We start from the raw sequence: 24,615 nt of genomic DNA, 5'->3' as shown, positions 1-24,615 counted from the left end.
ACGTCAATCTTTCTACAATCTTTTGCCACAGCTAGAAGGCAGAAAATACGTAAAAGATCTTACCCAACCTGTGTATTCATCTACAAACCTGTTTCTGAAGAATTAACCCATCAACATTCTCACTTTTGGACTGCTGTGCTTTTAAGTAACACACAATGGAAATAAAAGGCTCATATGCTACTTCAAATATTTGAAGGCATGTCTCCTATGGAAGCTAAAGACAATTCAAAACACAAATAAAAGCAAAAAAGTTAATGGGGAAAATGCTTAATTGGCTGGGAGGAAATGAACACTCATCAAGAATGGCAATGTTTAACTAGATCTGGTTATTTAATATGATACTAGTAATTATTGCATCTAGCTTTAAAAATAGTTTCATGTTCAATCAGAGGTGGAATTCAAAACAGTTCTAGCTGCAATATATCCTTCCATACTAAGTGGGCTTTTAAAAGGAGTGTATACATTATCAAGATGACCAAATCAGCTAAAATTAACATCCGTATATGGATGTTTTCACAACATGGCAGCTATTTTTAAAACATATAAGTCATGTTGCTGCCTAAGGATGTATAACACACCTGTCATTTTCATTATTTAATTTTTACTGGGTGTACCAGTTGACTTTTGAACAGCTAGGGACACTTGCTAGAATGAAGCCAACAATTCTTGCATCCTTTCAAGTGTCTTGGCAAATGCTTCTGAAAGCATACCAGAAGGGTTCGGCTCCAGTCTTCTGAAATCTGACTTATACGACCTTATTTGCTATCATGGATGGCTGAAGAGGTAACACAGTTAAAAATGAAAGTTGTACACTCAGAAATTCAACACATTTCTGCAATGTTTATAAAATCAAAAAACCTCCACAAATAATAGGTCTCACGATTTCTATTTATGGCAAATTAAGACCAATCTCCTACCCCCCCCCCCCCGCCTCTAAAGACATTCCTATGTTATTTTTAACAACTCTTTTGTATGCATGTAACCTGGCTTACTTATTTAAGCCACTATTTAAGAACTCTATTTATTTGTTTGTTTGTTTGTTTGTTTGTTTGGTCAATTACGTAATGGTGGTATACAAAGATTAATAATATTTCTATACCTGATACTAGACCTCTTAGGAATCTCTCAGAAAAGAAGAATCTAAGTTTAAAACATACCACTTAACGTGGTAAACTGAGGAAATGTATTCCTGTTATTCCCCATATTGTGAACATAAGCCATCGGTCTATTCAAATTGCGCTCTGCCTTGGATCACCAAAGCTTATGTTGCCACATAGCAACAAATAAACGATAGCTGTAAGAGCAATCCCAATGCAGCCCTAATGATATTCCAGTCATGTCTAAAAATCAGCTTCCCTGATAAGAATACAAAACTTTCCCCACTGGACAGCAGAGGCCTAGTTTTATGTTAGACCCAGAATTATTGGCCACATAGTTGCATTGCTCCATTGATCTTGTAAACCACTCACTCCTTTGTGAACCTCTCAAGAGTGCTGTAAAACACTATGGAGCAGTACATAAGTCAAAGGGCTACTGTTATTACCAAATTTTTTTAAAGGAAGCTATTGTTATATGTTTAGGGGGGAAATATCTCCATACAGGAGTGCCAATAATTAGTTAAATCACAGCTCTATCCTGTCAATCCCCAATAATGCCAGTGCAACTTGTGCCATTCCTTGCCAAGACTGGACCCTACTGGAGCACGGAGCCTTTTCACACATTGAGGATTTAAATCCTCCAGGAAAGCTCAACAAGCACCCTAAGGAACTGCCTTCCATCCTGGGTTAAAACCGTCCAATTCTAAAAATAATAGCAACTGAGAAAGTGCTAAAACGTGTGCATTTTTTTGTTTAGAAATTCCTGTTTTTACATTTTAAATAAATACCCGTTTGGTGATATGGGGATGTTTTCTGAGAACCCTTGGGATTTATGCTCCCCCCCCCACCCCCCCTGGCACTGCTGCCAGATTCAACAGCTTTGGCTTCTCTTTTTAATTAGCTGTCTGCTCTGCTTACTAATGTTTGTGAAAAACGTAGCTACTTTTACTGGTATTAGGATTAGTGGCAGTAAACATCAGTTTATAGTCCATGGGATAATTTCATATTCCACTAGCTACTCTCACCTAGGATTTGTACTGGATAATAACGCCACAAACGGAGGTTTAATAATCCAAGACAGAAGCTTAGTGTGGCCAAGACAGGGATGCAGAAAACACAAGGCTGAGGTTTCTTCTACAGGCCACCTAACATTTAAGTACAGGTGACTGGTCTATTTCAATGAGTGTGACAATGCCACTGGTTGGGTTTCACAACAAGCATGGATTTTGGGTTTCCATGGCTCCACTGTTCACAATTTTCATTCTATCAATTCATTCGAAACCTGTTCACTCCCTCGGGCAAAGACAAAATTTCCATGGCAAGCTGGCTGTTTGCTAAGTAAAGCCTAATGAAAATCCCATTCGTGTGGAGGGAACAGGGAATGGGTTAATTTAAAGCCAAGGGAAACCCAAGCTCCGTCACGTGGGACAGTTTCAGACGGTTCTGGAAAATGCATGAAAAAGATGAATTCTGGAATGAATCCAATCCCAAATCAAAACTGAATTTAACTTCTCAGGTGGCCATTTTTAAAACTATATTTAATGTATATATGTGATTTGTACCTATCAGTAAAGTCAGAATGTGAACCACTTGGAGATTTATCTCCAATTTCTAAAATATATAAATAAGGTTATTTTAAAATATTTATAAATATTTTGAATAGAGCTTTGAATCTGAAATGTGTCATCACTGTTCAATTCATTTTTAATTGAACTTCAACTATTTATGTGAGTAATATTATAGGTAGCCCTTAACTTAAACTACAGGACACTGCAACCATTGATAGATATCTGCCAGTTGCCAGATTTTGATCACGTGGCTATGTGTGTATGTGCGGGTTGTGTGTGCTGTAACAGTGATAAGATGCCCAAAAATCTGTTGCAAATCGCTTTTTTCAGGGCCACTGTGACTTTGAAGAGCTGCTAAACTAATGCTTCTCAGTTGAGGGCTGCCTGCATTTAAAACTACTGAAGTAAAACATGCATTCAGGGTGTGGAATAGTTTCACAAAATGCCTCTTTTATTTCTTTTAATTTGGTTACTTTTTTCATGAAATGAATTGGACCCAAACGAAGCCTGGTTTAGGTACAGCTTGTTAAAATAATATAAAGTGCTCTTCATTACGATTTAAATCTCAGCGCAATGAACAGCAGCCAATTTAGTCTGGATCCAATTCATTGCTAGCAGTAAATATCCAACAGCAGTAGCCCTCAGACCGATGCAGGGCTTCCAGGCGCTTTCCGGCCCTCTCTGAGCAAGTCAGCATGTCGCCAATAACCTGGGTCCTCCTCCTTTTACCAACCTTGGAAGGGTGGCTGGGCCTAGTCAGGCCACAACTGCCAGCAGCCAGTGCTCAGCAGACGTAGCCTGCAGGGCGGCCCTCTAGCCCCTGCGCCACCGCAGCCCCACCAAGAGCAGCGTGTTCCACAGCCACATCGAAGAAAGGGCCACCATTCCACTAACCCACACTAAGTTTTATCAGCTAAATTGTGCGTCCAGCTCCCAACCCAAAAAAGGAACCGTTAGTCTATTCCAGGAGTGAAGACCACTTGCCTCTTGGAAAAGGCTGAGCCTATTTCCTCCTTCTGAGAGGCCCCATAAATGGAACTAATTGCTGTGGGGCTTTTGCATACGGGGCTCTTCCTGGTTGGGCTCAGGCTGGCTAAGCCATGCTCAAACTGATGTGAGCCTGCCTGAAAGGAGCTGCCACTCTGCAGAGCTGAGCCCAGCTGGGAAGGGTTGGAGGAGGTCGGGCTGGGCTTCTGGAGTGGGCTTGGCCTGGGCGACCGGCGTCTGACTACCACTGACTGGAGAGGGCTCTTTAGCGCCGGACTCCGCTCTTTGGGACTCAACTCTGTCAGGGCCGAAGCCCTGGAGGCTGCGCTGGTGCCGTAGGTTCCCACATCCTGCCAGGGTTTTGACCCCTCGGAAGACTTGGCATCCTGGGCAGCTCCTGCCGAGAAGGGTTGTTCCTTGGAGTCGTCCCCTTGGTTGTTGTCCCCAGCGCCTTGGGACCCCCGAGCCTCCTTCGACTTCTTTTCCTTTAACGACCATCGCTTGGAGGACCCTGCTCGGCTGTGGTTAGAAGATGACCGAGACGATGAAGACCTCCTCGAACGATCGGATGATGACTTGTCAGAGTTTCGAGAATGACTTCGGGATCTCGGAGAGGGAGAACGCCTCTTTGGTGACCGGGAACGAGAACGCCCCCTTCGAGGGCTGTAGGACTGGCGGTAGTTTTGCCAATTAGACCTGTAATTCCCATAACCACCTCGGTTATATTGGCCCCACGGGTAGAATCCTCTATTCCTTCCACGGAAGTAATAGGGTCTCCGATAGCCTCTGTTATGACCTCGAAAATCCCGGTTCTGATATACTCGCTGATGGTTTCTCTCTCTGTTATGAGATGGAGAATATGATCTTGAGCGGGACCTAGAACTGAGGAGAAGAAAAAAAGATACTTGGTAAATATACAAAAAACCTATTTTTTCTTGCACGACAGGATAAAGATTAGATTGGATTTATTGGATTTATATGCCGCCCCTCTCCGCAGACTCGGGGCGGCTCACAACAATGGCAAAAACAGTACATAGTGACAAATCTAATATTTACCAATCTAATTACAGTTTTAGGTGAAAAAATTCATAAAAGCCACCCCAATATATATAAAAAACAAGCACAATTTCCTTCCTAAAATTTCTCAAAACAAGCCTCCTTACTAAAAAGCTACCATTACGAATTTACCAGCTGGAAGTAGAAATTGGTTACTGCAGTTGCTTTGATTTTCCTACAAAAACATTACTGAGAAAGAGGCAGTCCCCTCTAAATATCAACCACAATGGATTAAATTGAATTTAGAATGAGTGAATGAGCGGGAAGGGACCCTGAGGTCCTCTAGCTCAACCCTCTGTTCAAGCAGAAGAACCTATACTATTTCAGTGACCGCATCTGTCTTTGTAGAGGAGCAGGGAAATAACTTTAAAAAAGGAACACAAAGGAGATGACATGCACCAGTCGGAGCCCAGGAAAGAGGGCTGGGAAACAACTGCCAGGTAATCTTGCATGGACTCACTCTTGAGAAGGGCAGAATATGACTCTGCCGGGCATTCAAGGGTCTATTGTTACACCCTGTAAGGGAATTCCAGTAATTGTTGTGATGCCTCTTGCTGACCTAGCCTACCTCAAAAGACTATCGGTCAGTTCCAAACTCCTCTTGCAATGGAGAACAAGCCTGGCAGGGATTGAATGAAACCTTTAAATTAAAACCCCAAAACAGATAAATTACATTTAAAAAGTGAACAGAACCAAGTCTGGTCTGTATCACTGTAGTAAAAAAAGCTGAAATCTCCTATAAAGCTGAACAAAGCTTTATGATTAGATAGTAAGCTCATGTAACACTGGAGGTGTAACTTTGTGACATGTGTACAGCTTTGAGCAAGTCCATTTTATTTTGCTAAAAAAAAGGTATAACTAACATCACCTTACAAAGCCAATGTAGTTATAGAAGGACAAAGCTATGACCAGGGAAACCCAGATCCTGACTTTGGAACATAAATGCTCAGCCTAACGTATCTTGCAGCCTTGTTACAAGGATGTAGGTGAACGTAGTGAGTCACTGCTGTGTAGCGACACAACATACTCCTTCCTCCCTGATAAAAATAGGAAAGAGACCCACTTACCTGGGATACTGTCTCATTCGCAAACAGTTCCAGGAACATAAGAGAGACGAAACAGCCACGCAGCCTACTGCATGCGACGCAAGTGAGCCAATTAACAGTAGTTCTAAAAAAACTAATCAGCCCACAGAAGAGCCAATCCCCAAGCGGTTATGTTAACAATTACTGAAGCCCAGTTGCCTGGAGGCTGTTCACAAAAAATCGCTTCGAAAAGACACCCTAGCATGGAATGCAGCCCAAGTTGTACAATAGTCAAGAGGGTTTTGTTTGGCCTAAATAATCAATAATAAAATCACTCCACAAAGTTAGGGGAAGTGAAGAGAGAGGCAAATGACTGACTCATACCACAAACTAAACAGACTGTCAAACTGAAGAAAATATAAACTCTCCGGAGAGATGCAAATACAATCCAGCCAATTTTCCCAACCGAGTCACTGAAAACAACCAGCTGCTTACAGCTTTTTCCTCCACCAAAGGATTATGATCCGCAGCCTTTAGACTGAAGAAAAGAATCCCACCTCTGAGAGATGGCTACATTTCTCCCAAATGATTTGCACATGCCAGCTTATTTCACTTCACTTCTTTAATCAAACCATTCACAAAACTAACATTTCTCCAACAGGTTTCCACACAAAGCTTGCTTCCATTTGCTTTTCTGAACATTGCTGCCTTCTCCTCCCAGCCTTAGGCAGAGGGTCCTAGTGATTTCGCCCTCTGGAAAGGAAGCCCCCCCCCTTCAGTTTCACTGCACGACACAGTTGCCTTTCCCAAAGCTTTCTTTCAAAAACTACATTCTAATGATTAACAATGACTTAGGTCTGTAGCCTAACAAAACGCAGAATAATTTCAATTATTTAAACATGTCATAAAACCCAACAGGAAGCCAAGAAAAAGGAAACCATTTGGAGACTAATCGGTTTCTGGAAAGCAGTCACCACGTAAACAGGCAAGGCAGGTCCCTGAGCAGCTGTTCCTTTCTTTTTGAAGATGTCAAAAGTTTGATAAGGAATCAGAAAAGCACACCAAAAACCATCTCTTCCTTATTGGAATTTAACAACACAATATTCAGACCAGGGAGTTGAAATCACTAGCTTTCCGTCTGTATTGAACTGTTTTTTATTTACTTCTCCCTACTTCCCACCATCCATCTCCTTGTCAGGCCTGCCACGCTTTCTGCCATTGTTAAAATGCATTCTTTGCTGTGGGGATTAGGGAGGGGTCGTTGGGAGGTCTGCAGGTAGCCATAACAAATCCCTTCCAGATGGTCAAGGCCGTCCTTTGCCTTGGCATTCCTGTACCTGCATGGAAGGAGATGGGGGTTGCTGCCAAATTGGCAGGTGAAGGTTGGCCAAGGTGATGGACTTGGGCGTGTGGGGGCAAGGGCTTGCTCTTTCAGCTGGGGGCAGAAACCTCCCCGGGGGCTTCCGATGCGGGGCTTCTCCCAGATGTGCCAACATGGCTCTGCTAATAAAACTGGGACCACTTTGCCTCTGACTCTGACTTACTTTGCGATGCTGTTTGGAATCTTGGCAGCCCTCCCACTCATGGCTGGAGTTTTGTCACCTGTATCCTTACAATTTATACTGACCGCTTCCCAATACGATTTGATCGCTTATTTGTACCCTGTGACTATCATTAAGTGATGCACCGTATGATACTTGACGAATGTATCTGTTCTTTTATGTACATCGAGACCACAGGCACCAAGACAAGCTCCGCGTGTGTCCAATCCCACTTGCCCAATAAAAAAAATTTCTATTCTATTCTATTCTATTGTCTTACAATGTAACTACAAATTTGATTTTGAAGGGAAATCAAAACATTTTACACATACATATTTTACGCAGCAGCCGATTAGGGCCCACAGAGTTGGTCTTCTCAAGGTCCCATCAGCCAGACAGTGTCAGCTGGTGGGACCGCATGGGAGGGCCTTCTCTGTGGCAGCTCTGGCTCTATGGAACCAACTTCCCCCGAAAGAGCCGCATGATGCGCACCCTCCTGACCTTCAGAATGGCCGTGACAACATGGCTTTGCCAGCAGGCCTGGGGCCGACAAACTATACCATTCTGCCCCGGCTGAATAGATATGAATGTTTTATCATTAGGAGTTTTAAATTTGTTTTTATATTGTTTTATATTGTTTTTTTGCTGTCAAGAGTCCGGAAGGAAATGGTGGCTTATAAACAGCAAAAATAAATAAATAAAATACTGCAGTTACTTTTTTCTCTTGAACAGGAGAATGGAACTAACCGCAAAACACAATGTTTTTAAGCAACTCTTTTATCTGTCAACTAGCTGATGTTTTCTTAATAGAATTCCTCAACAATAAAAGAACAAGAAAAGCAAATACTTGCCAGTGGCCAAAAACTATCTCTCAAAAAAACCCTTCCACAAATATGGAAATCATGGGGTTTCTTTTGGTGAAAGGTCAAGAATCATGTTGATAAAATGATTGAAGTAGAACTTCTAGCAGGCCATTGTAGTACAGTAGACGTTCTTTTCCTCTGAGCATCTGAAGATGAAAACACTTGGTTTTCAAGTAAAAATACTTACCTGAGCCTTCGTTTCCTTGATCGTGAAACTGATCGAGACCGAGATCGAGACTTTGAGAAAGACCGAGACCGAGACCGGGACCCAGATCTTGAACGGGAAGAACGGGACCCTGATTTTGATTTATTTGTTTTTGACATCTCGGATAAATCCTCTCACTTCAATCTGTCAACAAAGAAAACGTAACCAACATCAATGGCTGTCCCTCTGTAGTAAGGGAGAAAAGGGACAACACTGGGATCGCACAAGCTTCAAGAATTCTGTTAACGAAATACCAAGCCTGTTCCTTCTTTTATGTCTAGCAACTAATTACATTTGTCAGTTCACCAGGTCCTGACTGCAAACTGTAACAGAGAAACTGTGACCGGTTCTTTCCACTTGACGAAATGCTAGAACTCAGGAAGAGGTGCTGACCCCGAGTCACAGTCAAGCAGCCACCAGGGACGTCTTCTGTAGCCCAAACAGACTAGGAATCTATCCAAGTATTTCAGGGCTTCAAATGTTGGCTACAATGTCTGGTCAACTTGCAATGTCTTTGAAGGATTATAGTTTTTATAAGAAAATGGTTTTGCTATTAAGTCGCCTCATACCAGCGTGCGCTCACCTATTGCTCTTGCTTCTCTTGTATAAGAATTCTATTTAGATTAAGCCCAAGCAAAAACACTGCAGCCACTCTGGACAGGCCATCTATAGACATCTTGCACTGAAGACTTGGCTAGGATGGTTAACAGTTTCCCCTGGCTTCCTAGAAACCATGGTTAAATCTGCCCATGTGTTGGGAAATTGAAGAGTTTTCATTGTGTCTTCTGACTGCTAGTGAGGTGCGTCTTTGTGTGCGCATGTGTGTCCCAAGGTTTGGAGAACAGTCGCAACCTCGTGGGAGTGTAGAAGCCTCATTTCCTAAACTGCATACACACCTTCTTCCAAATTACATTTCTGAATGAAGCTTAAAGCAGGAGGACTGAAAAAAAGATGACGTCTCAAGTGTAAGTTTATTTTTAATGCATTTAAAAATGTCCGGAGTCAGAAGAATCCTTCCTAGGTGAGTGACAGAGCCCTCGCAAATTCTGAAGGCAAGCTCTTCTCTCGGTCAAGAAATTGCTCCTTCATTCTAGGCTGATTCTCTCTTCGATAGGTTTTCATCTATTACTTGTCTTGCCTTCAGGGGCTTGGACAATTGTTTGGACCCTTCTTCCCTGTGACACTGGAAGACTGCTATCATGTCACCAAACGAGACAGGCCCAGGTCCTGCAACCACTCCCCTAATCATCTTTGTTTCTCTTCTCTACACTCTTTCCAGTCTCAACATCTTTTTATAGCATAGCGACCAAAACTGGAAGCAGTACAGTGGTACCTCGAGATACGAGTTTAATTCGTTCCGGACCTGGGCTCTTAAGTCGAGCAGCTCTTATCTCGAACGACTTTTCCCCATAGGAATTAATGTAAATAATTTTAATTGGTTCCAGCCCTCAAAAAACTCACAAAGTTAGTCTAAATTATGCAGAAAGACATGTTTTTAATGAAGAAATGTACATGTACATATAAATGAATAATGAAGTTTCTTTCACTTAACTTGTAAACTTTCTTAAACTTTTAAATTTACATATGTTCAACTTCTCTGCCACCCAATCCTGTAGGACAGAGGTCCCCAACCCTTTTTGCACCAGGGACCGGCTTTAAGCGATCAAGAGAGGAATGGGTGAATGAATGGACGGAGGGTGGGAAGGAAGGAAGGAAAGAGGGAAGGGACAGGAACAGAGGAAGGAAGCAAGGAAACTTATGAAAGGGGAGAGTAAGAGAGGAATGAGTGAAGGGAGGGAGGGAGGGAAGAAAGAAGGTGGGAAGGAGAAAGAAAAGAAGAAATAGAGGAAGGGAAGGTAAAAGAGAGAAAGAAAAAGAGCAAGCAAGCAAGCAAGCAAGCAAGCAAGCAAGCAAGAAAGAAAGAAAGAAAGAAAGAAAGGGGGAAGGGACAGGAACAGAGGAAGGAAGCAAGGAAACTTATGAAAGGGGAGAGTAAGAGAGGAATGAGTGAAGGGAGGGAGGGAAGAAGGTGGGAAGGAGAAAGAAAAGAAGAAATAGAGGAATGGAAGGTAAAAGAGAAAGAAAAAGAGCAAGAAAGAAAGAAAGAAAGAAAGAAAGAAAGAAAGAAAGAAAGAAAGAAAGAAAGAAAGAAAGAAAGAAAGGGGGAAGGGACAGGAACAGAGGAAGGAAGCAAGGAAACTTATGAAAGGGGAGAGTAAGAGAGGAATGAGTGAAGGGAGGGAGGGAAGAAGGTGGGAAGGAGAAAGAAAAGAAGAAATAGAGGAAGGGAAGGTAAAAGAGAGAAAGAAAAAGAGCAAGAAAGAAAGAAAGAAAGAAAGAAAGGGACAGGAACAGAGGAAGGAAGCAAGGAAACTTATGAAAGGGGAGAGTAAGAGAGGAATGAGTGGAGGGAGGGAGGGAGGGAGGGAAGAAGGTGGGAAGGAGAAAGAAAAGAAGAAATAGAAGGGAAGGTAAAAGAGAGAAAGAAAAAGAGCAAGAAAGAAAGCTGCAAGCACCCCCCCGAGCCCCCCAGGCCGGCTGCAACCTTTTAAAACACGCGCGCCGCTTCGCAGCTGTCTCCTGAAGCCGCACGCGGAAGTTAGCGTTTGGCTTCAGGAGACAGCTCCTTGGCGCTTGTATCTCGAATTTGGGCTTGTAAGTAGAACAAAAATATCTCTCCCCTCCCAGCTCTTATCTCGAGTTGCTCTTAAGTAGAGCAGCTCTTATGTCGGGGTTCCACTGTATGTCTTATCAGAGCATTATAGAGTGGTATTACGTAATCTTGGAATTTATGTGGGAAATAGAAAAACATATGAAATTTCAACATATGGATTTGATGATTAGAAACAACAGTGGACAGAAGGAAAATGTTGTGGGACGGTGAAGATCAGTGGGGGGCCACAGGGCAGCCAGGGCAAATGCCGCTTTGGGGAATGGTACCCACCCAATGTGGCGCTTGTCTTTCTCGGTCTTGGCAGTGCTGGGGCTGAAGCAGAGGCCAGAGGCTGAAGGTCCCAGGCCTCTTATTTAAGAACCAGCCCCAGAGCTACCACCAAATGCCACAACGCAGGGTAGCCAAAATAGCAGAGATTGCCAGGGAGCAGATGGGGGTGGGGTCCTAAATGCAGGAAGGCTACCATATGCCCTTTTTGACTACTGGGCACTGTGAAAGCCTTAATTTCGGACATGGGTCATAGGTCCATTATTTTCAACAGTCATTTTTAACAGTCACTGAGCAAAGAAATATTGTGTATGTAACAGAAAAATAATCAGCTTTTAAAAACATATTTATAACAATTTTGCATGAAATGTATGCAATATTCAAAGCCTCTTCAGTATTAACAATGACAGGTTGTTGGAAAACTTACCTTGCCTTGAAATTAATTCTGCCTGAACAGAAGTCAAGAGTCAACTGGCACGTCTCCTTCCGCTTGAAAGAGCAAACAATTCTGCAAAACAAAGGGAACAGCTTGTATTCGAACTGCACACAAAGTTAAGTGTTATATTTTAAGGAATAATATAAAGGCAACGTAGCTTGAAAGATGATCTAGGGCACAAATCTATCTAGCTCTAACAGTGAGTTCGCTTTAAAGCCATTTTTAACCTATGCCTCATGTATAAACAGGGGTCACCAACCCCCGTCAGTGGCCCAGTGCCGGTCTGCAGCCCATTGGCCATGGGGCTGTAGAAGTGATGGCTGAGAAACCATCCTCTCTTTCCTTCCCCATCCGGCCAAGGCAGAAAGGTTGGGGACCAGGGATGTGGCCTACTGGCCTAGATTGGAAGATTCACATTGTAACTTAAGAGGGGAATTATCCTACATGCCTTTTGTATCTTGACATAACAGTGCAGGAAATAAAAATTGAAGTATATGCTACTCCATTCTCACTCCTACATATAAATAATCCTTGATTTACGACCATAATTGCCCAGAATTACAGTTGTACAGTTGTACAAATCATTAGGCAGCCATCATGTGACTACATCCAATTTGATGACTTTTGCTAAACTTGTTAAGCGAACTGCCGCTTTCCAGGAAAAAGAATGTTGTAAATCACTGTCATGATTTAAATCCAGGCAGGTTGCAAGTGACCAAAATGGAGCCATGTGACTGCAGGGGAGGAGGTAGCCATTGGAACTTCAAATCTCGGTCAAAAGTATCCCTGGGGAGAGCTATCACAGCTGAACGCCGGGTGGCAAGTCAAGGACTACCTATAGTTTAGAACCTGAATTAAGTTCAACAGAATGATCCAATGATATCCTGCAACCCACTATTCCTGCACTGATGTTCACTGTATTTGCTGTTTAAGTGTGCCATACTCTAATGAGCATGCAAGATGGATAGCACAAAAGTTTGCATTATAATGTATTAATTAATTAAAATAGTAGTGATTGAAACAGCTTTTGAGAATATATGTGGCCACAGTCTCTTGGTATTTTCTCTTATCTGTTCCTCTCTGTCTCCTATTTTGTATAAAACCTTGGTTACTTCCGTACCCACCAGACTTCTCATCTATTGTATAAAGGAATGCATCTGAAAAGATCACCAAGAAATAAAAGCAAGTCAAGCGAAAAAGCTGTGGTCAAAACAACAATAGCACTTACGGACTTATACACTGCTTCAGAGAGTGCTTTTACAGCCCCCTCTAAGCGATTTTCAGGGTCAGCCTCTGGCCCCCAACACTCTGCGTCCTCATTTTACCTACCTTGGAAGGCTGAGTCAACAACCCCTGGTGACATTCGATCTGCCAAATTGCAAGCAGACGGCAGAAGTAGCCTGCAGTACTGCATTCTAAGCACTGTGCCACCATGGCGCTATTTTATCTTAATCTTTATTATAGCGGTTCAAGACAAAGCGAGAACGTATTTAAAGAAACATATTGGAGAGATTTGTAAAACACATTAATTGTCAATCTTGTGATTTAAACTAATCCAGCTATATTATATGTTAAGTGCCAAGATCAAACTTATTTTTTAATATGCAATGGCTATAGTTTTGTATGTTTATAATGCAAATTAGGCACATCATGTAAATTCTTCTATAATTCATTTTAATATTATTAGTAAATCAATAATTATCTTATGATACAAATAAACAGCTTCATAGGGTGAAACTGCTTGTTTTTTAACTGACTGTTACAAGCAAAGACAGAATTTCTAGAACAAGCTTGGAATTTTGCCAATAGAAACAATCTGATTTGCCTCCAAATTGCCATTGCTGCAAATCAAACCTACATGCAAAGTTAATTTTTATCTTGTTTTTTACCCCTAATATGAAAGGAAACCCTTTCTGTTCAGCAGAGTGAAGCCCAAAGGGCCTCACCAGCAAAATGGGCAGGAAGCCAACCGCTCCTCTTCAGTGCAGTAGCTGCCAGGGCTTTTGAAAACAAAAAGTCACCACCTGTTCCATGTCATCCTTAAGGAATATTTCAATTATCTCACATCTGAAAGGGGATCATTTGTCTTCTCATCCTGTCAACAATGAGCTAAGATAACATGCAGCCTTCTTCACAACATGCAGTTGACAAGTTTTTCAATCAACAGATGACTGGGGTTTTTTTTTTAACTTTCTTTTCCCAGATCTGTACACCTTAAAATCACTCCTAATCAGACAGAAGGCGAGGCCTACAGTGTTTTAAAAATCTTACTTAGAAAGTATCAAAGAAAAAGGAAATTTGAGCGAATGTTTAAAAGATACACAGTATTAATACACCTCAACAATTGCTTAATATAGTTACAAGTTGTTGGCAAGGGCAAACTTTTCCATGAGCAGATAAGTAATCATCCATGAAATTTCCTTCACCTTTTTAGCATGAGATGAAATGAAATTAGATCCAAGAGTTTATTCCTGGGTCAGGACAAGACAGAACTAATCTCTGGTACGAAAAGAAACAGCTGGAGCACAAAAATCTATATATCCTTAGTCTGAAAAATATTTATTTAAAAGAAAAGTGAACTGCCCACAAACAAATCAAATCAAACAAACAAATAAATGATTCCCAAAGGAAGGCGAAGCTCATGCGGTGGCTGGGTGCTTCCCTCTTTGCCTTGAATAGAGGGCTCGGCACAGCTGTGAAATCTACTTAATTTAATTTATTACTTACTTTCCCTACCAGTTCAGAAGCGCCTGTGCTTTATATTTTAGAGATAATGCTAGCTGACACCTTCCAATTTTTTTAAAAATGTATCATACACAACAGCAAGAGGCAAAAGAATTTATACCCCAACGAAATGAAACAAAATTTGAATCCAAGTTATGACAAATGAAGAAGTTTGAGATTGATTTTCCATGGCAATATAAATATATATTTTATATATATACCGGAATATAATTTATAGTGGTATTTCATGTGATCTTGATTCTATCCCTGTCGATGAAACATAGGACTGCATTGGGTTAAGTGGTTGTCCACTAGGATACTTAGATCCCTCTCAGTTATTAATGTTGAGCCAGATATCTCCAATTCTATGCCTGTGTTGGCTATCCCCCCCCCCCATCTGTAAATTCTGTGAGTTTCCCTTCTATCCTGCAATCAGATTGTTTATGGTGATGTTGAAGAGTCCTGGGCCTGAGACAGAACCTTGAGGTGCCCCACTGGATGCTTCCCTCCATTTAGACCCATAGGGCCATGAGGAGGAGGAGGACAAGTTGATTGTGAATCCACCTCATGGAGATTCTGTTTATTCCACATTTTTCTATCTTTACTAAGTAGGCTTCATGAGTCCCTCAGGATTGGGCGGCATAGAAGAATCAATGAATGAATGAATGAATGAATTTGTCAAATGCTTTACTGGAATGTAAGTAAACTGTGTCTACTATATTCTCCTAATCCACTAGTTTAATCACTTCATCAAAGAATGTAATAAGGTTTGTATGCATGATCTGCTTTTGACAAACCCATGTCAACTTATATTAACAGCTTTGCTTGTTTCTAGATGTTCACATCTTACCTATTTTCAGGATCTTCCCAGATATTGATGTCTGGCTGATTGGTCGGTAGTTTCCTGGCTCAATTTTTTTCCCTTTTTGAAGACTGAAATCACATCTCTAAACATTCATTGTTTCTGTTAATTGGTTGCAGCCTTTTCCCTTTAGTTAGGGTTTCTCATTTTGTTATCAGAGTGGCTAGACTTGTCTCCAAACACTTTACTTTTTCCTCTGGACCCTATACCTTTTCTTCCAAGTAATTCAATTAGCTTACATTTGGTTGAGATATAATTTGTGTCTTCTACATACTTGATCTAATGTAAGGAGCAACAGTGGTTTGCCTTACAGAAGACAGAAACCTGGAGATCTGAGTTCTGCTGCCAAGTATAATGTACTTAAAATGACATGTTGCTCAGCCTTGAATGGGCTTGTGAATGCTTTTAGACATATCTTAAAAGTCAGAATTTATGAGTTATCCGGGTTTTTTTTCCATATTTGGGAACATGTGCAAAAAAGCTATATAGCAGTGATGGCGAATCTTTTTCCCTTCGGTGCCGAAAGAGCATGCGTGCGCGCTATCACACATGTGCAAGTGCCCACACCATAACTCAATGCCTGGGGAGGACACAGCTCCCCCACCCCCAGAGGCTCTCTGGAGACTGGAAACAGACTGTTTCCCAACTTCTGGTGGGCTCAATAGGCTTGTGGTTCGCTCTCCCCAGGCTCCAAAGGCTTCCCTGGAGCTGGGGGAGGGTAAAAACGCTCTCCCCCATCCCCCTGGAGGCTCTCTGGGAGCAAAAAATGCCCTCCCAGAGCCTCTGTGCAAGCCAAAAATCAGCTGGCCGGCACACACATACATGCCCATTGGAGCTGTGCTAGGGCAATGGCTTGCGTGTCAGCAGATATGGCTCTGCGTGTCACCTGTGCCATAGGTTCACCATAACTGCTATATAGAAAGAAGGAGTTAATTTTTAAAAACTATAATATGTGCTAATACAATGCATAATTTTTTAGAGGTATTCAAATTATTAATCAAAGTGCCCAACTGCTGGACCATTCAGCGTAGGATCAGCCATACTATTGGGATGTGAGTGGGTGAAAAAAGGAGCTGAAATTCAGAACTCCTTAAGGATGTGCCCTGCCAAAGAATCACTGTCCTTCCCCAGGCCTTTCATTATTTAGTCATTCATTAAGAGGTGCAGTGGTTAGAATGTAGTATTGCAGGCTAATTCTGGGATTCGATCCTGATCGGCTCATGGTGGACTCAGGCTTCATCCTTCTGAGGCAGCTAAAATGAGGATCCAGATGGGGGGTTGGGGGGGCAGAAGCAATATGGTGACTCTTATACAACTGTTTAGAAGGTCTGTATAGCACTGTGGTGGTATACACCCTTAATCTAAGTGCTGTTGCTATATTATTAAGGAAAACGGCTAAAATACTACTTTTATAAGCAAGCTATGAAGAGAAATGCACATTTTTAAAAATGTATATGTTGCTTATAGGCTAAATATTGTATTAGTTAGGCTCTAAACAGTATACTGTACATAAAATCCAGAAAAAATATACAAAAATATAAATTAAACACACCATCATACCTAAACTGTATAGCAACTGGTTACTGAAAAATGACAATTAAAATACCTCCTTTGGGGCTCAAGTAACCCTGGTCTCACTTAATCAGGTTTCAGCTGCTTCTGCTGTACAGTCGAGGCCTGCCAGCCCCTGCGCTAGGAACCCTTTTCATTGCAGTTAATTTCCTGAAATCCTGACTGTAAACAGCTGAGCCCTTCGCCATAGCAAACGAATGCAAAAGGCAGGGGGCGAGCCCGCTTCACGCAACTGCCCGTTCCGCCACCACCTCTCCAACGTCCAGGCAAGCAAGGCCAGGGCCCTCCCGCCTCGTGATCACCCCCCCCCCCTTTCCAACGGCCTTTCTTCGACCGGCCCCGCGGCGGCTCCCCGGGCGGCTCCTTTGTGTCGAGGCCATCTTGGGCAGGAGGAGCCACCCTGCGGCAGCCACGCCACGCCGGCCCCCCGGGAGGCAGCGAGGGCGGCCGGGGCAGATTTCGAAACGCGCCCTCCGCGCCACGAGGCGGATCCCCAGCAGAGGCTCCTCACCATAGTTCCCTCTAAGCTGAGCAGTGAGCAATCGCTCACTTAAAAATCATCATCAACTCAGAGTTTTCCAAACCTGCCCAGAAGCCGAGAGGGAAATTTTATTATTATTTTTGTGTCGCCCGAAGGGACTGTCGCTCAGACACTATACTTTTCCGCCCACCCCAAAAAAAATTTAGAGAGAACACTGCTCCTCACCGCCGCCCGGACAAATGCCCGCCAACCGCTGCTCTCCAACCGCCACCGCCCGGCCGGAGACGCGCGGCGGGCCCTTCCCGGGCCAGGGCAGGACGACCCGTAGGCCGCCCGGGGAAACTGCAGCCAGGAGCCCCGTCGCCAGGCTGGGCCGCCCGGGGAGAGCAGCGCCAGGAAGGCCGCGCCGGCTGCGGCCAAAGGAGCCCGGCTTTCCCCGCGGCCAAGCAACCGAGCTCTAGCGGAGGCCTCGGAGCCAACGCGGGGGAGCCTTGGATGGGCCGCGCGCGGAGCGGGGAAACGTTGCACTCGCGCTGCCGGGCGCTTCCCTCGCTCGCCGCCCTCCCAGCCACCGGCCGGGCCCGGCGAGGAGGCCGCGCCGCAACCGGAGGCCCTGCTGCCCCCCCCCCCCCGCGGAAGGGAAAAAACGCGGCCTCACGTGGCGCCCCTCCCCCCCCCGCTCCGTCTCTTCCCTCAGGCCCGCCAACTCCCGCTCCTCCGCGCCCTCCGGTGAGTCCAGGACGGCTGGGATGAGGAAGAGGAGACCCCACGGCCTACCACTCACCGCCGAGGCGCGGCCCTCACTCGCCCGCCTCTCGTCGCCTCACAGTCCACCTCCAGAGCTGCAGAAGGCCCGAACGCTTTGCGCGCGCATCAGCACGACAAGCAAGCCTCTTAGGTTCGATGGGAGGTGTAGTTCTTCTTCGCCCGGAATCCACGGGGTTTCCGCGAACGTCTTCCCCGAGAGCACTACATCTCCCAGGGTACCCGCGTCTAAAGATTGGCCCGCCCTCTGCTTCTGATGCTCTCGCCCTATGCTCGCCAAGCTCCACCCCTTGCGCTTTCTCCCTGTCCCGGCCCTCCTATGCCTGACGGAACATCGAGTCTTCCTGCTTCTCTCCCCGCATAGGCGAAGAGGGGGAGCCCCTGCATTGAGAACTTCAACTCCCAGGAGGCGAATCGTCCATGTAGAAGCTCTCGGGAGAAAATGCGCGCGCGGCCGCCAACGCGGCTTTTTTCCTCAGGACCCGGATGTCCCCGTTGTTTATGGTGCCCGTGCTAGGCCGCTTTCCGTCGCCCTGGCGGCTGCTCCCAATTGGCCTTGAAGCTGAAGGGGCTGAGGAAGTGAATCCTTCTGAGGGGATTTCTTTGCTTGTTTGTTTTTATGTGCCTCCCACTCCAAGAAGGACTCAGAGCGGCTAACAATAGTCATAAATACAGCAACAGCAGTAAAACCAACAGTGCAATAAAATCCACAATCCCCTAAAAACCACGCGTGCTGGCAACCGATCCCAGGCCTGCCGGAAAAGCCCGCTCTCAACGGCTTCCCGGAAGAATTGTGCCGCGCGACTGCGCTCCCAGGTCGGTTCCCGCGGTGCCCTGAGCCCATGAAACAGGCGTGAGAATCCGGGGACACGTGTCGGGATGCTTACAAACAATGCCAAACGTCCTACTCGAGGCTAGGGGCGGAGGGAAGTGAACGGGACCCGTGACAGGAGAAAACGTGAATGCGGGGGCGCTGGAAGAGGCGCTTCTGACCCAGGTTGCTTTCTTGCGAGTGGGGTGGGGGGGCTCATTGCCAGGTGAGGTGGACCCCCCCCCCAGGGCCCATCCGAGGAGGGGCTGCCACAGGCAAGAGGGCGGCCTCCTTCTCCAAAGCACCCGAGCCAGGGAGAGATCGAGCCAAGAGCTCATTTAATTTAATTAATTTAATTGTTAATTTCTACATGTCCAAATTTTTTCCCATTTCTCCAAATCAATAGTGTGACCAAACTTTTTCGCCCATATAGTCATTGTGTCTAACTATCTCCGCTTCCAGTATATATACAAATATATTATTACAAATTTATAGATATTGCCTATTAATTTTTCATCCATACTAAGTAACTTCCTCTCAAGGTTGTTAAGTTTTTCCTGGATTTCGTACAATTTTATACATATGATATTTCCATGATAGCAAATCTCTGACATGCGTGCCACAGGTGCCTGCAAAGCCATATTGGAGGGCACATTAGTGTTGTAATCATAGGTTTATGGGCACTGAAATTTGGGAATAAAATATTACTGGAGAGTGATGTTTTAAGCCTAATTATGTGCTGAATAAAACCTTAATTCTTCCTCTATGGAAAGGCAGCAAAGTCCAGGCTGAGTAAGCAAGCTGCAGAATCTGTGACCATGTCATTTAACTTGGTATGCAATATGAACAAAACCTATAGCTAACTTCCATATAAGGAAATATATGCGTCACTTTCATTCCAATCCAGGAAAAAGGCAAAGAATGGAGCTTCCATTAATTATCTATAGGGAAGTCAGGAGAAGCTTGCCTTATATGGTGTAGGAATGAATAGTAGTTGGAGGATGGCTTAATGTATGTGGCGTTCGCGAATTGGTTATTCTGTACCACATGTCAGAAGAGTAAAATACAATAAAAAGGAGAGATCTTGATTCATTCGAGGTCGCCTCATCGAGAAAACTTTCTCTGTCGCTTCATTCTGATGTAGCAATCATGGCATGCTGTGCCTCCCTAGAGGGTGACCCACTGAAGGAGGGCTGCATGCCTTCACATGAGCCTTTGCCGTGTTTCAGCTCCAGCACGCATGCTTCCTGTAGCCACCAAGTGCAAAAAACAGCACAATGGGCAAACCGGAAATGTTTGGCCAGCTTATTTTCAGCCTTATGAAAGGCCGTTTCACCCTCCAGATATTTCAGGGAACCTTCCCTGAAGACGCAGAGGCCAAAAAGTCACCTAACAGACAAAACGGAAGTTCGGAAAAACACATTTCCAATTTGCCGTTGTGCTGTTTTTTACACTCCAGGGGGTTCAGGGAAGCTTCCTGTAGCCCCGGAGTGCAAAAAAAAACACAATGGGCAAACCGGAAGTGTGTTTTCCAATTTTCCAGATTATTTATTTATACAATTAAGGCCGCCCTTCTCCTTAGGCTCAGGGTGGCTTACAACATGTTAGCAATAGCACTTTTTAAAAACAGCCAGCCTATTGCCCCCACAATCCGGGTCCTCATTTGACCCCCCTCGGAAGGATAGAAGGCTGAGTCCACCATGAGCGGATGATGAGATTTGAACCGCTAACCTGCAGATCTATCAGTCTGCTTGAGTGGCCTGCAATACTGCACTCTACCCGCTGCGCCACTTCGCCTCCTTTGCCTGTTTAGGCATTTTTTAATCCTTCCAGGCTTCAGGAAGGCCTGTGCATACGCCGGTGGGGGGGGCAGCGCACAGAGGATACGCCTGGGGGGTAGAGGGGTGTGGGCTGGTGCACACATGCTAGCATGCGCACACACACACACACCTTTTGGCACGTGAACCAAAAAAGCTTCGCCGTCACTGTGACACTAAATTTGGATCCAAGCTGATCCCGTGTTCTGTCAGATCTTCTCTAGATCTCAAATGACCTTCTTCATCTAATAAGTCTTTGTATTATATACATTTGTTGAGTGTTTTAGGATTTGGATGTTTTATTGCTTCAATTGTAGGAACCCAACATGGGACCCTCAAGTAGTGATGCTTGTTAATGTTCAGCTCAGCTTGTATGATGCATTTCTGCCACTTGAGTGAAGCAGTGGAGGTGATGTGCCGGTGCCTGGAAGCTCTTAGGGTCTGGATGGGAACTAACAGGCTCAAGCTCAACCCAGACAAGACCGAGTGGCTTTGGGCGTTTCCTCCAAAGGACCCTTCTATCTGTCTGTCCATTGCTCTGGGGGGGAGACTTTGACCCCCTCAGATAGGGTCCGTAACTTGGGTGCCCTCCTGGATCCACAGCTGAAACTTGACCGCCACCTCTTGGCTGTGGCCAGGGGGACCTTTGTCAGGTTTGCCTGGTATACTAGTTACGGCCCTATTTGGACCAGGAGGCCTTGCCCACAGTCACTTGGGCCCTCATCACTTCCCACCTCGATTATTGTAATGCGCTCTACATGGGGCTACCCTTGAAGAGTGTTCGGAAACTGCAGATAGTCCAGAATGCAGCCGTGCGAATGGTTTTGGTTGGCTTTGCCGGCAGGCTTGGGGGCCATGAATGTGACCATCCTTCACAGCCAAATTGTATTGGTTGGATAGGTATATATGTTAGGTCGATTGGATTGATTCGTAAGTTTGTATAATGGGATTTTAGTGTGTTGAATTTTAACATTGACTTCTTTCTATTATTTGTTTGTTGCCTTAATTTTAAGTCACCCTGAGTCTCAGGAGAAGGGTGGCATAGAAATCGAATGAATGAAGAGAATTGTATTGTTTTATATCGTTGTGAGCAGCCCTGACTGAGTCCCAAGGGACTGGGCAGCATAGAAGACAAACCAGCAAAGCTTTTATTTTAGCAGCCAACCACGGAACGCTTGTATTCCTCTTGCAGACCACCAATTAGTTTCCCCAAACAAGAAAAGGAAGGCTATGTATAAATGTAATAAATTATTTGGGGCAATCCAGGGAAAAGGTGAGGAATGTTTGAGGAGAAGATTCCCTGCAACATGAACTGGTTCTCTTGCACTTGAAGCAGGCGAGGCCAGAGCTGCTTCTCAGAGTGAGAGAGGGGGCATGTCAATGTCACAAATGAATAAAACCATCAACAGGGTGACCCCAGACAGCGGCGTCCAGAGCTGTAGAAGCTTGTTGGGACAGCCTTTGACTTCCAGAACCCAAGGTCTGGGAGATGAAGACTGTAGAAAGGGTGGTTGGGGCTTAGAGGCTGAAACTGGACGTAAAACCGGATGGGTGCCATCATAGCAATCTTCCAACAGGAAGGGCTGCGACAAGGAAGAGGGGACCCGCCTATTTATCGAAGCACCTGAGGGCAGGACCAGAAACAATGGATGGAAACTAAGCAAGGAGACAAGCAACCCAAAACTCAGGAGAAAATTCCTAACAGTGAGAACAATTTATTCATTTATTTATTAATCAGATTTGTGTGCCGCCCCTCTCCGCAGACTCGGGGCGGCTCACAGCAATAATAATACAATGTAAACAAATCTTATATTTAAGTTAATTTAAAACCCCAATTTAGAAACCAATCATACATGCTAGCATACCATGCATAAATTTTATAAGCCTTGTGGGAGGGAAAGTCTCAATTCCCCCATGCCTGACGACAGAGGTGGGTTTTAAGGGGCTTACGAAAGGCAAGGAGGGTGGGGGCAACTCTGATATCTGGGGGGAGCTGGTTCCAAAGGGTCGGGGCCGCCACAGAGAAGGCTCTTCCCCTGGGCCCCACCAAACGACATTGTTTAACTAAACAATGTCGTTTGGTGGGGCCCAGGGGAAGAGCCTTCTCTGTGGCGGCCCCGACCCTTTGGAACCAGCTCCCCCCAGATATCAGACCCGCAGAAGGCCAACTCAATGAACCCGCAGAAGGCCAACTCAATGAACAATGAACCAGTGGAACAAATTGCCAAAGGGAATTGTGAGTGCTCCAAAACTGGAAGGTTTTAAGAAGAGTCGGGACAGGCATCTGTCAGAAATCGTCAGAGGGCTGGACAGTAGATGACCTTCACGGCCCCTTCCAACTCAATTACTGTTGCTGAGAGGATGAGCAATGCCACTCAGCAAGACGTCCAGTGGGCAGCACCTCCTGAACTGGACAAAGAGTTGGACAACCAGGCATTTTGGAAGCCCATCCCTGTTTTATTGCAGCCTTGGGTGGCTGGTGGGGAGATCAAAAGAGTGGCCCCCGAGCAGCCACCCAGTGTTTAGCTTTCCCAAGCGCTTTCCAGCTTGATGCATTCGATGTTCTCAGTGATTTGCGCACACATGCAATGCCACCGACTTGCCAGGTGATGGTGCTGTTGCACAAAGAACTGCAGCTCAGCTTCTGAGCCAACTTGGTCTATGGTCCAGGGGCTGGATTGGAGTTTCGGCAGGCAAGGCAGCAACTGAACCTCCTGGGCCGGTCACTCTTTCTCGGAGAAAGAAGGCAACCGCACATAACTTCTGCAAACCTCCAGAAAGCTTCAGGATGCCAGTTAATGGCGAGCAGCCAAATCTGATTAAAAGGACAAAAATGACAGGTGTATAAAACTGGTGTGCGCATTCTCCAAAAAGTAAATAGCACAGCACCAAGCAGGTAAATACACACACAGGGTCACTAAAAATAATAATATTCCTATTTTGAACCAATCTGTCAAAGGAACTTTTTCTCTAGTCTAATCAATAGTTAAACCAGCACAGCACAGAACCACCAGACGGACCCAGAAGATGCGATGTTGCTCATCCACATCCAGCATTCAAGCAGCATTCCTCATGAATAAATGTTATACAAATTATATTTACCAATAGGTTGTTAAGCTCGTGACCTGATGGCTCAGTGAATCTGGCTTCCCCATCGACTTTGCTTGTCAGGTCACACAACAGATTATCATATGACCCTGGGACACCGCAACAGTACATGCCAGTGGGCAATCGTCTAAATTTTGATCACATGACCATGGGGGTGAGGCAATGGTTCGCCCAGACCAGTAGTGAGACGCTGGTGATGTCACAACAATGTCACTGAACCAGATTGGTTGCTGCCGCCATCTTTTTATTTTTATTCTTATTTTTTAACTTTTTTTTTCCTTCTGATATGTGCAGAAGCCCAGTTGCCAGCACTGTGTAAGTGGTCCACTGTTGTGGGCGCTGCTTGTGCCCCTCAGGTCATGTCAGATTCTGAGGAGGACGAGCCCGGCCCCTCTGGACACCCTGGGCCAGGGGGGTTGCCAGCTGAAGCAGAGAGGGATAGTGAGGCAGAAAGTGACCTGTGAGCCTGAGGAACCACTAGAGGGGGCTGATGGGACGTTGGGGGAGTGGTCCCAGTCAGAGAGTGAGGAAAAGATGAGAGTGGAAAGTCAGTGAATAGAGCCCCACTATAGAAGATTGCGCAGAAGGGCAGAGGAATTGCATAGCCGAAGGTGTTAGCTTACAGCCTTAGCCTCTCTGAGGTGTGATGTCACTGCCAGGCAGTGTAAAGGAAGAGGATGGTGGGAAATGGAAGTGGAGACTCAACACTGTTTCCCCCTGGGGCCCTTTGACCAGTCGCTGAAGCAACAGTTGTGG

At 44.9% G+C, this 24,615-nt stretch overlaps 1 protein-coding gene across 6 annotated transcripts in view; it reads right to left on the bottom strand.

Annotated features, from left to right (window-relative positions):
- The window catches only part of THRAP3 (thyroid hormone receptor associated protein 3), a 30,234-nt gene extending 11,865 nt beyond the window's left edge, over nucleotides 1-18,369 (bottom strand). For 3 of the 6 annotated variants that reach the window (XM_070764128.1, XM_070764129.1, XM_070764130.1), the window contains exons 1-4: nucleotides 18,143-18,369; nucleotides 11,711-11,791; nucleotides 8,325-8,486; nucleotides 3,650-4,534 (exon numbers count right to left, since the gene is read on the bottom strand). In XM_070764128.1, coding sequence (XP_070620229.1) covers nucleotides 3,650-4,534; nucleotides 8,325-8,461 — 1,022 coding nt within the window. In that variant the 5' untranslated portion in view covers nucleotides 8,462-8,486; nucleotides 11,711-11,791; nucleotides 18,143-18,369. The remainder of the gene's footprint in view (nucleotides 1-3,649; nucleotides 4,535-8,324; nucleotides 8,487-11,710; nucleotides 11,792-18,142) is intronic. The other 3 variants (XM_070764132.1, XM_070764133.1, XM_070764134.1) reach the window with 1 other exon arrangement.
- Between the last annotated feature and the right edge of the window lie 6,246 nt (nucleotides 18,370-24,615).

Source organism: Erythrolamprus reginae, chromosome 11 (genome assembly GCF_031021105.1).
Source record: "Erythrolamprus reginae isolate rEryReg1 chromosome 11, rEryReg1.hap1, whole genome shotgun sequence".
NCBI classification, from domain to species: Eukaryota; Metazoa; Chordata; class Lepidosauria; order Squamata; family Dipsadidae; genus Erythrolamprus; species Erythrolamprus reginae.
This window is presented reverse-complemented; position numbering and strand designations above follow the sequence as displayed.